We start from the raw sequence: 14349 nt of genomic DNA, 5'->3' as shown, positions 1-14349 counted from the left end.
GTGCTGGCGTGGGCAGGCAGGCCTTGCGCTGAACGCAGAGAACGCCGGGGGGGAGCAGGAGGCCGAGGCATTCGGCTTACTGGATCTGAGATCACTAGACCCGGCTTCCAGGCCTGCTCCTGGCTCTGGGCCGGTCACTGACCTCTCTGCGCCGTTTCTGTATTTGTATAGTAACTACCTGGACATGACGTGTTCAAAGGATCCTTTTCCATTTTCCATACATGTGTGTTTATATATGTGTATTATATATATGTATGTATGTATAGGCTGGTGGTGTAAGTGGCCTGGGGCTGCCTGCTACCACTTTCTTTTTCTTTTCTTTTCCCCATGATTTTCTTTTCTTTCTTCTTTCTTCTTTCTACATTTTCCCACATTTACATATCAAAAAATTTTTGCTCATACTCCATAGTTCTTGACAGCTAATAAACAACTTTAAAATGTTCAAAAAACTGAATTTTAAAGATAATATTAGAAATATTCGTGGGAACTAGCAGTTAGCGTAATGGCTATGTTGCCGGATTCCCACGTAGTCGACCGCGGTTCGCATCCTGGACCCGGTGGTTTAGAACTCACACTGGGCGTGCGTGCCTAGGATCCCAAGAGGAGAATGGAGAAGGGACTGCGGCGTGACCATCCCCCCTGGGGGGTGATTTCTCGCTTTCTGTCTCTCTGTCTCTCTCTGTCTGTCTGGCGAGTGCATGCGCCCTATAGCGAAAACCTAAAACCGCCCAAAAAAAAAAAAAAAGAAATATTTGTTATCATTGTTTGTGACTCAATAACAGAGACACAGTTTTTAAATATTTTTGAGAAAATATTTACATGTCAACTACTCAAACTGTTGAGAAGTAAACACCCAGCACACGATTCACACATAAACCTTCTCAGTTCAACCCTGCCTACCAAGTATTCTGTGATACACCATCTGGTAGCAAAGATGGATCTCTTTTTCTTCCATCAAAGTCTTCCTCAAGGTAATCCTGTGGTTGTGGCTGCTCTTTTGTAATCTCTACTGATTATAATGCTGGCCTGGAAAAGTCTAGGTTATTTTATGGTACAAATTCTTTCATATAGCTTCTCTAAATCTCTGCCAGGTGGAACTGTTTATGGTGCCAGGCCATATTTCCAAGAGCTTCTGTTGGCTTACTTGAGATCTGCCCTAGTTCCATAGTTTTCTGGTTCAATCTTCAGATATGCCATTCCAGTCAAAGCCCTGTCCAATAACTCGTATTTATAATTTCTGATCCAAGGCAACAGATATTACTGAACTTATGCAAATAACCATTCTACCACAAAATAAGAATAAACCCAAATATTTTCCAATTCCAGAGGGGTCAGGAAGGGAGAAGTTTATGTTTCCATTTAAAGAAACAAACAAACAAGAAGAAAAAAACATTTTAACAAATTGCTGAACCTAGCTCAAAAGAAAACAAAATCCTTAAATTGGGAAAACAAAGCATAGTATAGGAAAAATCAGTAATGTTTTACTCAAAGGTCATAAAATTCTATTTCACCAGTTCAGTCTAACGCAATTAATCTCTCTTTTGTTGAATTTGCAGTGTTACTGTGGTTTGATTTTTCCGTTTAAATCCTGGAAGTTAACATTCAACATTATTATTGATATTTCTTGTTCCCAGCATTAAATTGGCCATTTTCTTGGTTGCTTTTTGTTCTCTTCTTTCTGTATGTGTGTCTTTAGTTTTTATAGTAAAGATCTCCTTTCAGAACTTCTTGAAGAGCTGGTTTGGTACTGGTAAATTCTTTCAGGTTTTGTTTATCTGAGAATGTTTCTATCTTTTCTTCCCATACAAAGGATAATCTTGCTGGGTGTAGTATTCTTGGTTGAAACTGTTTTTTGTTTTGTTTTGTTTTGTTTTTGTTTTTGAGAGGTTTCTGCTATAGGGCCGGTGCACTCGCCAGACAGACAGAGAAATAGAGAGACAGAAAGCGAGAAATCACCCCCCGAGGGGTGATGACCACACCACAATCCCTTCTCCTCCATTCTCCTCTCGGGATCTTGGGCACGCACGCACATGTGCCCAGCGTGAGTTTTAAGCCACCAGGTCCAGGAGACGAATCACAGTCGACTACATGGGAGTCCAGTGACATAGCCATTACGCTAACTGCTGGTCCCAAAACTGTTTTTCACTTAACACTTTGAATATTATTTTCCCATTCTTTCCTTGCTTGCATTGTTTCTGATAAGAGGTTTGATGTTAGCTTGATGGGATAACCTTTATAAGTAACCTGAGGTTTCTCTCTTGCCTATTTTAGTATCTTGTCTTTGTCTTTGGATTTGGCCAATCTGGCTTGGAGATCTTCTTGGGTTGATTCTATTAGGGGTCCTTTGTATTTCTTGGGTCTGGATATTTGAATGCCTCTCTAGATTTGGAAAGTTTTCTTCCAGGATTTCATGGAATAGATTGTCAATGCCCTTATTCGTTTCCTCACCTTCTGAGATACCAAGTATCCGGATGTTTGGGCACTTAATGGTATCTAGTACTTCTCAATTTTTTTCTCAATTTTTTTGGTCATTTTTTCTAGGTCAGAGTTTTTGCTTTCACCATCTGAGATTCAATCTTCTACATGGACTAATTAATAGTTTTGAGGGAAGTTTTGATTTCCTATATTGCAGCCTTCACCTCTAACAGTTCCATTTGATGATTTTTTATGGTATGTATTTGCTCTTTCAGCTTGTGCAAGAACTTCTTCACCTCCTAGAACTTGTCTCTCCTCCTGCATCTTCTGGAGTTCATTTTCTCTCAGTTCTTGCATCTCAAGACTTTTGTCACTATGAATATCCTGAATTCTCTATCAGACATTTCCAGGAGTTCCACTGCACTGTCTTGTCTGAGTGTTTTGGGGGTCTAGAAGATGAGGTTTAGAGCATAACTTTAGTCGCCTTGGTCCCCGAATGCTCCAGGACTCACCTCAGATCTAAAATGGCTTCTTGTCTAAGTGTTTCAAGGGTCTACTCTGCTACCACTTTCAATGATAGAAACTTAAGTTGTAACTCAGTATTTCCATTTCTCGGCCCACCTGGGAGGACATCGCCTGGACACTACTGCCCCCTTGTGGCAGCTTCATCTAAAAATTTGCAGAGCAGTGATCAGCGAAAAGCTCACAGCTCGAGCTTTTATCAACTCGGATTTATGAAAGGGGTTGGATAATGTTCTCAAAGCCTTAGTCCTTCCTTGAACATGTCCCTGTAACTATAGATCATGTGCTTCAGCTGCTTATCCTCTTAATGTCGTGTCCCTACCCTCAGGACAGTTATTTAGAGATGATCTTTGATAGGATTTACATCCAGATTACCCAAATCCACTCGCAAATTCCATTATAAATCAAAACACGCACGTTTCTGAGCCCTAGTATGCCCATACTGGGATTCATTAAAAGTGTCACACTAAGTCCAGGTAACACTGGTAGCATTAAACATCCTGTTTGCCTGAACAGCATTTTTTCTTTTTATTTTACATAGCAAAAAAGAAAAACAAAAAACAGTTCGGGGTGCCGATGGCCCAGTTCAGGGTAGCAAGCATTCTGCCTGCAGGACACGCCTCTGGGGAAAGTATGTTCAAGCTTAATAGAAACCTTCAGGCTTCTTTAACTCTAGCCTAGCCTCTCAAAGAATGTGAATCAATAAGTGGCATAAATTATTCATGTCTAGGAGCCTTCTCTGGAGGACTCACCAGCAGGGCAGGTATTCATGTCAGTGTTTGGACTGCTGCTCACTTTCTGAATGGCTGGGCCTCAGTAAGTACTAAACATTCGAATAGGCGAGAGAAGGAACTTGCGAGGTGCAGATTGCAATGCGACTCCACTTTTCTTTCCAGATGTGACCAGCTATCACACAGGAGCCTCTGCTGCAGGGTCAGCGGGAAGGGCATGTGTGTGGGGTCTCACTCGGTCCGAGGAGTGGCAGGCTACCGCTCTGTGTGACCTTGGAGCTGCTGACTGGACCTAGCCTGTGTTCAGAAAGGTCCTTTTTCTTGTTCTTTTGATTCTTGTATTACTTATAAATTCTCCAGTAAAACAGTTCATTCACTATCTGTCAATCTTTCCCTCTGTTTAATTTTGCATATCCCCTGTAGTGATTTTCAAGTACTTGTCTGCTGACTCTAACATCTGGCTCATCTGTAGATCTCCTTTTTGTCCTCCCCATGACGTGATTACGGTCCTGCCTCTCAGTGTGCATGTTAGTTTTTATGCTGTGCTGGACATTAAGCATAAAACAGCTACAGCAGCTTCAGATAACATCATCGGTTAAGGTGAAGTTAAGCTTCCTCTTTCTTTTAAAAATTGTATTTAATTCTATTTCTTCTTCTTCTTCTTCTTTAATTTGCTATAGGGAATGTGCACTCACCAGAGAGAGACACACAGATGGGAGGGCAGGGGGGAGTGAGAAAGCAAGTTACCGGATCCAGAACTTGAACCGCAATTGGCCACGTGGGAGTCCAGTGCCTTAATCACCATGTCTTTTGTTGGCATATATTGAGAACCATGGTGTCAGCCATGTGGGATCCAGCACTTTAACCATCACGCCACCTGCTGGCCCCCAGGGCCCACACTTTGAAAACCACTGCCCGGGATATGGTGGAACAAGGTGGACGGTTCCTGGGTACTTACTGACTGAAAGGCAGAGCTGCTCCAACAGCCCGTCTAGAACTCTTGTTCCAGATCACTGGTAAGAGACCTATTAGCTTCCATTTTGCTTTCTCTCTCTTTCTTTCTGGTTTCTTCTTCTTCTTTTTTCTTTTTGTCTCACTCAGAGAGAGTTGCGCCTTTGCTTTCTCTAGTTCTTAGGCCTTTGGGCTCAGATTAAATTACCATAGCTCTTTTGGCCCACGGTTTGCAGACAGCATATGTGGGACTTCTCACCCTCATAACTGAGTGAGCCAATTCTCATAAGTCTCCTCTTCTATCTCTAGGTGTATCCTGCTGGTGCCGTTTCTCTGGAGAACCCACACTGCCACACCATTGTGTGTGACTTTGGTCCTCTTTGTTAAAGCAGCTTCCCCTTGATCACACCCAGTACACTAAGTGATTGTCGAGGCAGGGAATGGGATCCCCAGGTAGGTTTTTTTTTTTTTTTTTTCATTGTATCAGTGACTGCCTTCAGGTCCTGTCTTCCTCTATGGTTTGCTCGTGCATGTTCATTTTTTTTCTGGGAAGAACTGACCAGCACAGCAGGCCACATAACCCTACCCCCGGGCGAAGCCAACAGGGCACAGTAGAAGACCTAACCTTCGTGGTGCCCATCGGAGGCTATGTGTGGGCTGGACCAGACAAACGAGCTTTGGAGGCCAGCATTCCACCCTTGCCTTCTCTCCACCCGCCTTTTTATTTTAAGGCTTGCTTTCTTCAGCTCCCACACTCTCCCCTGAAGTGATTAAGCTTGTAGGCCATAAATACAAAGTTGGCTATGCAGTCACCTTGACTGGAGCACAGCAATCTGATTTTAGACTCCAATGCCATGCCCCATGCAGGAGTGTAATTGGTTTCTCACAATTTGTAAGAGCATTGGTGGGTTCTTTGTGCCCGAACAGCCCAACCCTTGAGTGCCTATTTTCTTTAAAGAATGGGGTGGGGTTGGAAGAACATGGTGGCCACATCTCTCCAGGGAAGACTGGGGCAGAACACGCACAGTGACTGTGCTGCCGCTGCCCGGGGGGACACCTGCTGAGGTCGTGTTCCTCCTTCCTGTCTCAGTCCATTTGTGCTACTATAACAAAATACTACAGATTGGGTAATTCATAAATTTAAGACTGATTTCTCACAGTTCTGAGAACTGGAAGTCCAAGATCAAGGCACCACTGGGTCTGGTGTTTGGTGCGATCCTGTCCTGCCTATGGCATGTTCCTGTCGTTGTATCTTCACATAGCAGAAGGTGAAAGGGCAGAAAGGCTTAGAAAGTTCCTTCCAGCCCTTTTATAAGGTCCCTGGAGCTTTGCCCCAGTGACTTAGTCACATCCTAAGGCTTTCGTCTCTTAATACTATCACAATGGGTCTTAAGATGTGCAGGGACACATACTTTCAAACCATACTTCTCTCCCAATCCTGGAGCAGAGGGATTCATCTTCTTCTTCCATTGTTCATATATGCCCAACCTGAGAGACCAGCAGTTAGTGTAATGGCTATGTCGCTGGACTCCCATGTAGTTGACCGCGGTTCGCGTCCTGGACCTGGTGGCTTAAAACTCACGCTGGGCATGTGTGCGTGTGTGCCCAAGATCCCAAGAGGAGAATGAAGGAGAAGGGACTGTGATGTGGCCATTCCCCCTGGGGGGTGATTTCTCGCTTTGTGTCTTTCTGTCTCTCTCTGTCCGTCTGGCAAGCGCACGTGCCCTATAGCAAAAACCTCTCCAAAAAAAAATATATATATATACATCCCCCCCGCCCTCCCCGCCTAGACTGAGGTACCCATCTGGGGCTTAGGAGAACAAGAAGTGGTCTTAAAGTCTGATTTTATTTTACCGGAACCTTGCACACTGTTCTCTGCAAGAAAGGTCCCATAGCTGGAGAAGAGAATTTCGCTATTATTTCCACCCTGAGGAACTAGAAAGTTTGATTTCAGCGAGACTTATTACCATGGGTGCCCTTGCTGTTGGCCATTATTCTGCTTCTTCTTGGCACCCTCAGAACTCTTCTCCTCATGAGCGCTACCTGGGCTGCTCTAGTTCCTCTTTCTTCTGCTTCATAAAGCAAAGAGTCTTTGTGTCTTACTTGGTAACTCATCCCTCACTGTATTGAAGTGTATGAACCCATGTATCTACTTCCTCTCCTTACATGGATGGTGGGGAACCTTCATATCTTCACATCTTCTGGCTCCCAGCAGGCGCTGGTGGTATTTGTCCCTTCTCCTCCATTCTCCTCTCAGGATTTTGGGCATGCATGCACGTGCACTGGCATGAATTTCAAGCCACCAGTTCTGGGACTCGAACCACAGTAGGCCATGTGGGAGTCCAGCAACATAACCATTACACCATCTAGTGGTTCCAGGCAGAGTTTTTATACTTGATTCCATCTAGGAGGCTGGGGGGTTAGAAGTATTGCACTTGGGGCAATTGTCTCATCCAGGCCTTAAAAGATCTTGCCTTCTTCTCCTTCAAGGTAGTATAAAAGCAATGAAGCATTCGCTGCTCTCCATTTTAAACTTAAAATTATATCACCATACACTTTCACCCTATTCTATCCCCAGGACTCTGGGCTCTGCAGGATTTGAGGTTCTGGTCTCCAAGAAAGACATACTTCATCTGGAAAGCCAACAAGGGGCCCATTGAACTATACCTTGTGACTGTTGCTTGGACACTTTAGGATTCTTGTGTCCAAGAACTAGCAAGTAAGAAAGGAGGTAGCCACTTTGTTATGAGCAATCAATCTGGTCAGCAGAAGGAGGTAAGGCTGCTTTCACACAATGGAGGCAGAGAGGAATATGGATGGAACTCAAGAGATTCCCTGGATACCTCTTGGTACTTCTTGCCCAGCCATGTCTGTGAATGGACAAGCACAAGCAAACCCAACTTGAAACGGATATGGTTATCAGATCCCCCAAGGATGAGGATTTGGGCCATGCCATCAGGTATGCCATTGAGACCAGTAGAAAGGGGTGGCAGAGGGCACGGGGAAGTTAGGATGGATGGTGAAGGAAGGAGATGATGAGTATCCGTCCTGCAGAAAGCAACTGCAGCGATAGCGGCCATACTTTGTCCTGTTAACCTCCCTCTTACACGTTTGCTTCCAGGAATCATTGCCACTTTGCAATATCCATCCACTCTTCTCCTTGTACCCATCGTTCCTCTAATACATTCTAAATGCCTGCATTTTGCACTGGTCAGTGTGCCTCACCAGTAGCCACCTGTTTAATAACTGGCTGGCCACCTTGCACCAATAGCTGTCTACACAACATTTCCTTGCCACTTGGGTATCGAGTGACCCAGTTCTCAAACTCCATCTTAGAGCTACTTTTGCAGACTCTGGGGCCAATTCTTACAAGTTGGGTTCTCTGGGAAGCAGGTACAGAGATAAAGTCAGGGGTAACAAAGCTTTACTGGGATATAAGACCTGCGGAAGGAAAAGGAGGAAGCAGCTATGAGGAGGTCTTTGGGTCACTGTGCAGATATGGCAATGTCTCTCCAGGCCAGCAGGGAGCCCCGGGAACAAAGACTGCAAGCTGAAGGAGTCCTGAGTTGAACAGAAAGGGTAGGCTCTTCTACCTCTGCCTTGCTCGATCACTGGACAGGGGCTTCCTGAAGAGAACTCTAAAGCAGGCAATTTGGGGGGTGGGGGCAGCATGTAGCACAGTGGCTAAGGCACTGGACTCCCACATGGAGTCCTGGACCTGCTGGCTTGAAAATCACACCAGGTGAGTGTATGTGTCTGTGTGCCCCAAATCCTGGGTGAATGGAGAAAGGATTGTGGTATGACCACCCTCCTCACCCCGACTGGGGGTTAGTGATTTCTCCTTTCCTTCTTCCTGTCTCTCTCTGATGAGCACATGCTCCCTATGGCAAAAACCTTATGTTGTTGTTTTCTTTTTTTTAAAGGCAATTTTTTAAAATTAAATTTTATTTATTATTGTCATAATTTTTATATTACATTGAATCTCATATATCTTTACAGTATATTACATTTGTTTTTCCAGCACAATTACCATGCCTATCAGCCAAGACAAAGACATTAATATCCACATCATCATCAGATAACTTTTCACTTTTTTAGGTTATTATTATTTATTCTAATTATTTTTTAAGCATTCAATCACTAGATAATCATTTGGCTTGAAAAGAGAGTTTACCCGCCATGAAATACTTCTCAGACCAATTCAGCTGAGGATACTATACATGTCATCATCAACCCACAATAAACCATTTCTATGTCCCAAAAAAGGGTATTTTTGAAAGAAATGACTGGAGGCTATCGTAATGCTTGAAGCGGCACAGCGAACCCTTTCCTGAGGGAGGAAGTGGCCGTGGATACCTCTCTGCATCTGCCACCTGGGGCACGTTTTCCTGTGGCAAAGACAGGCACGGCTGAGCGAGTCTAACTGCACTGGCGCATTTCAAGCCGGCTCACAGCAGAGCTGCTAACACCTGATTGGCTGGACAAGCCCGCGGCCTAGCCTAAAGCTAAAGGTTAAGGAAGTCCATGTCACCCACCGTGAGGCCACAGTAGGGACGAGTGTACTACGAGGAAGTCATGAATTGGGACTGCTAATTAGATCCACACAGGATAACGGCCCTCTAGGACCAGTGATGCCCTGGCCACTCTAGCTAGTGCTATTACTTCCTGTCTGGGAGAAGGGGCGCCAGGCCCTGGGGTGCTGCTGACAGCCCTCAGGAAGGACAATCACGTGACAAAAGAGTGCTGACTGGAAGTCAAACTGCAGCTTCCGCATGGAAAAGGCCAAAACACTAAAAAACAACCAAGCCGGCCTACCCAAGCTTGCGCCCGGCAGCGCCGGGCTGGCCCCGCGGATCAATAGCAATTTGGGGCTCGAGTGGGCACACCAACTGAGTAACTCAGATGAGCTGAGCGGGATGTGCTGTTGGCTGCCTCCGGGTCCTTGGGGAAATGCAGGCACCATCCACTTAGTGCTGAGGCCTGAAAACACTCCACTGCCCACCCCCTCCTCCGCCCACCTCCTCCTTCATATGGGGCCCGGATGCCACGGCTTCTTCCCTCAGTTCTGCCTGTCCTGGGTCTGTGCTGTGGGGAGGATGGAGGATGCTGGGCCACCCCAGGCCAGGAGGTGCTGCCCAGAGTGTCTGGGAAAGCTCTTCCCTGGCCTCTGCTTCCTCTGCTCCCTGGTGACCTACGCCCTGGTGGGAGCTGCACTCTTTTCTGCCATCGAGGGCGGCCAGGTCCTCGGGAGATCCACAGATGACCAGGGGTTTGAGATGTTCTTGGAGAAGCTCTGCAGCATCTTGGAATGCAACAAAACAGGTAGGTGCTCACCTGCACGGGCTGGCCTGTTTCCATGGGTGGAGGCAGTCGCCAGAGAGCAGAGGGCTGCCTGTAGGAGGCTAGGTCTGGGGCCTGGCTGCATGCTTCCTCCCCGTTCCTAGGTGACCTTAGGCAAGAGACTTCTCCCTGAGCCTCAGTTTTTTCCTCTGGAAAGTGGGGAGACTAATGGCCTCTCAGGATTCCAGTGAAGAGTGTGGAAAAGCACTGGGCACCCAATAGGTGCTCTGAAAATACCAACTCCGGTTCCTCTGCCTCAGTTCCCAGCCCCACCCAGACTGGCAGGCTCAGGGGTGGACTGCTGGCGATTCGGTGGGGTGGGTGGATGGGAAAGAAATCTGAAGCTGGGGGCTCCTCCGCTGGTCCTCCTGCCCAGCCCATGAGGTATTTCATAGAGATTGCTCTTAAATTCAAAGAGCAATCCAGTCCAAATTGGGTTTGGGACCCCTAATGAGTGCCTTGCCCCCTGCCCCTTCCTGTTTCAAATACTTTTCTGTGGTCAGGCTCAGGGAAGGCTGGCGGGACTTGGAGAACTTGGGGCCTTGCTTCTCATCCTGATTGCTCTCCCAGCCAGCTGTGGACAGTGACAACAGAGCCTTTGCCTTTTCTGGGTCTCAATCTTCCAGAGAGAAGGGGACCCAAAAGCTCAGACCTGCCAGTCACAGGGCTCCCGTGGGAAGCAAAGGAGAGAAGGGGCACTGGGATTGTGGGAAAAAGAAGGCACTTCCTGTGTGTCCTCCCTGCACTGTGTTCGTGACATGTCCCTTGTTCCTACTATGCTCTGTTCCCCAAAGGAACTTGCAAAGGTGCAGTCAACAGAGCAAGATAAATAAATAAAAGATAAAGGAGAGACAGATGCTAAAAGTCAGGGAGGGGGTCTGATGGGCCCGGAGCAGGCTGGTACACTGGGAGACTGCCCAGGGGCAGAATGGAGTGCACAGGCAGGGTTTTTTTTTTTTTTTTTTTCTTTCATTTTTCCAGTTCCTACTCTAGACTGGACCTTGCTTTTGGACCAGGTCCTTGCATCTGGGGCTGATTAGAGGATGGTCAAGGGAGGCAGTCTCCCCTCCACGGAGGATCCTGGTCCCTGTACCCTTACCAGACAGGTACAGGACTACTCAGTGGACTGGGAGATGCCATTGCTGCTGCATGGACTCTCTGGACCCTCACAGGGTCTGAAGTGTTAGCATTTTTGAGCTCCCCAAACCAGGAAGCTGGTTGTAAGTACACATTCTCAGACTCCACTCCAAATTCATTTAATCAGGACCTCCAGGGCTGGGCGTGAAATCTTTGTTTCACTGTAGTAAATAAATACAAATATAAAAGATTAAATAAATAAATATGCACACACATCTCATAAGCTCACATATATTTTAAATATGCACAATAAAATTAGTTAAGTAAGGCACGTGTACTCTCCAGAGGGTGTGTGTACTCTCCGGAGAGAGACAGAGACAGAGGGAGGAAACACCCCCCTCATCCACCCATGGGGTGTGGTCTTGTTGCAATCCCTTCTCCTCCATTTCTCCATCTTGTTGGGATTTAGGGCATGCATGCACATGTGCCCAGGGTGTCTTTCAAGTCGCTGAGTCCAGGACTTGAAGTGGGTGGTCAGTCATATGGGATCCAGTTCCTTTAACCACTTGGCTGGTGCAGCTGGCCTACGAGAACATTTCTTTTTATAAAGAAGTTGCCTGGGTGATTCTAGCACATAGCAGAGTATGGGGCCAGAGCTGGTACAATTCCACTTTGCATTTTCACTGGAGATTGGAATGCTCAGTTAGTGCTAGTGGTGGGCCCTGGGCCAGGCCCTTATCACACATGATCTCCGTCCTCACCAGAACCCTACAGTTGAGTGAGAATGGTCACCCTTGTCCAGCTTGGGAGTCTGCACGCTGGGAGGTTAAGCAGGTTGCCCAAGAGTACAAACTAGGGAAATGGAGCCAGGGACTCGGTCACAGGCACTTGGATCCCAGAGCCTGAGCCTTTCACCACCCTGTCGTGCTTCTCCCCGATAGACAAACTGAGACTCAGAGAGAAGCCTCTTGTTCACAGCTACCGAGCTGTGCAGGGTCAGAGCTGAGCCTAGAATGGAGGTGTCTGGGCTCCCAGGCTGGGCCATTCCAAGGAGTCATGACTCCCTGCTGTGTGCCAGGCTCGTTGCCATCCTCTCTGGACCACTCTGGACTCTGGCAGGCAACGTCTGGAGTCCCACACCCCGCTGGTTGCCCAGGCTAGTGGAACCATTTGGGAACCTCTCAGAGAAACCAGAGTCCCCAGCCTTGACCCATGTTTTGGAAGCCAAGGTTTCCCAGACCTGGGCACCTCTTCGGGCACCTGGTGCCCAGAGATCACAGTTTGACTATGAGCTCCAGCAGCCTAGGGACCTCCTGGGGGGGGTACAATACCCAGGCTAATGGAACCATTTGGGAACCTCTTGGAGAAACCAGCCCTGACCCATGTTTTGGAAGCCAAGGTTTCCCAGGCCTGGGCACCTCTTCGGACACCTGGTGCCCAGAGATCACAGTTTGACTATGAGCTCCAGCAGCCTAGGGACCTCCTGGGGGGGGTACAATATGCATCTATGCAACAGCTTGCATTTGCTAAAAGCTTTCTGCTTTCAGTTCTCCAGAATCCGGTGAGTGAGACAGAGAGGTTATTGTCTCTCTTTGAAAGATGAAAGAAATGGAGGTTCAGAAAGCTAAGAAAGCCAGGGCTGGGCTCAGGCTGAACCTCACGGGCCTCTCTGGAAGGTGTTTGGCTATGTGGCCTAATCTCTACAGGGGCAGAGGCAGGACCTGAGGGGCAGAAACATGCTAGAGGGCTCCAAGGGCCAAGCTTGGTGTCGACAGGGACCACAGGGCGGGGGCTGGGCCTTGGGGAACGCTCCATCTCCTTGGCTGGGCGGGAGCTACTGGAAGGTGGAGCCTCTCCCTGACCCTGGTGTCTCTTTCCCGAGTTATGGAACACAGCAAGCAGGCCCTCCGGGAGCACCTGCAGAGGGTGAAGCCCCAGTGGTTCGCAGACTGGTCCTTCCTGAGCGCGCTCTTTTTCTGCTGCACAGTGTTCAGCACCGTGGGTAAGTGCCAGGCAAGGGCAGGTCTGCCCCGTGGCCTCCTCCATCCATGGTCCCCACCTGCTTGGGAGGAGGCCTAGGTGGCAAGAGGGAGGCTGGGGCCCTCTTGGGGGAGCTGCTGGAACATTCCATTCATTTAGTACAAGAAATGTTGTGGCGTGCCTACCCTGTGCCAGGCTTGCTGTGCATGGGCAGGGACTGTCCCCAGCTCAGGGGGACAGCAGTGAGCAGTGCTGCCACTGGCTCCCGAGGCACCTGTGTGCAGATTAGAAAAGGGCATCCTTCCTTTCCTCAGGAGTTGCAGCCGTGTCTGGACGGAGGCTCCCATGTCTAAGGGTGTCCGGTCTCCGCCCTTCCTGCCGCCTTGACTGAGTGCTCTGTACAAAGCACAGACCCAGCGGCATGTGCCTGACCTGGCTGGGAACAGGGCAGGTGGGGCCCTGGTCCTTACGGTCCTTACGGAGGCTTCTGGGCGAGACAGAAGTGCTCAGGGTGACCAGCTGCAGTCAGTGTGTGGCGGTGATGTGCCCAGGTATCCTGAGAGCGGAGTTGGTGCAGCGGCGTGGTCTTGGGGAGACTCAAGTGATGAGAACATTCTGAAGCCCCCTGGAAGGGGCAACAGCCAAGCTGAGCCTGACAGGGTAAGCAAGAGTTCCAGGGTGGGGGCGGAGGGCATGAAGAGGGTTCTTCAGGCCCAGGACAGTGGGGCAAAGGCCAAATGGCAAAATGAAGGAGGTTAAGTTAGGGGTGCAGAGATGAGAAGGAGAGGCAGGGGCCAGTCATGGGGGCAAAGAATGCTGGGATTCCCCTGAGGGCAGTGGGAGTGTCTGAGGATTAGACAGGGGAAGGACAAGGCAGCTCAGCCTCTTAGAGACCAAGCCAGGTGCCGCGCGTGATGGACCAGAGTGGGCGAGACTGGGGTGGGGAGCTCAGCAGGGAGGTCCCTGTAGCAGTCTACGTGAGTGATGATGTCAGCTAAGACAAGGTCAGGGGATGGAGAAGGTGGGGGAAGGAGGTCAAAGGGCTTGGGAGGGAAATTAGAGTGAGGGTAAGGAGGACTCCAGGCTGACACCAGGGATTTAGGCTTGGGTGGGTGATGAGGATGAGGATGAGGGTGGGGGTGGAGGTGATGGGTTCAGGGTCAGTCAAGTTTGGGGTGCCCACCAGTGGAAACACACCAGTACTGATAGAGAGAGACACACTAAGGCTGATGGAGACACTCAAGTGCTGATGGAGACACACCAGGGCTGATGGAGACACTCCAGTGCGGATGGAGACACTACAGGGCTGATGGAGACACTCCAATGCGGATGG

The 14349-nt window shown here is 48.4% G+C and overlaps 1 protein-coding gene across 1 annotated transcript in view; it reads left to right on the top strand.

Annotated features, from left to right (window-relative positions):
- Positions 1-9715: 9715 nt before the first annotated feature.
- The window catches only part of KCNK18 (potassium two pore domain channel subfamily K member 18), a 17706-nt gene continuing 13072 nt past the window's right edge, over positions 9716-14349 (top strand). The window contains exons 1-2 of the mRNA XM_006142205.1: positions 9716-9941; positions 12919-13038. Of these exons, the coding sequence (XP_006142267.1) occupies positions 9716-9941; positions 12919-13038 (346 nt within the window). The remainder of the gene's footprint in view (positions 9942-12918; positions 13039-14349) is intronic.

Source organism: Tupaia chinensis, unplaced genomic scaffold (genome assembly GCF_000334495.1).
Source record: "Tupaia chinensis unplaced genomic scaffold, TupChi_1.0 Scaffold000069_1, whole genome shotgun sequence".
Classification (NCBI taxonomy): Eukaryota; Metazoa; Chordata; class Mammalia; order Scandentia; family Tupaiidae; genus Tupaia; species Tupaia belangeri.
The sequence above is the reverse complement of the archived record's forward strand: the minus strand, read 5'-3'. Positions and strand labels throughout refer to the sequence as shown.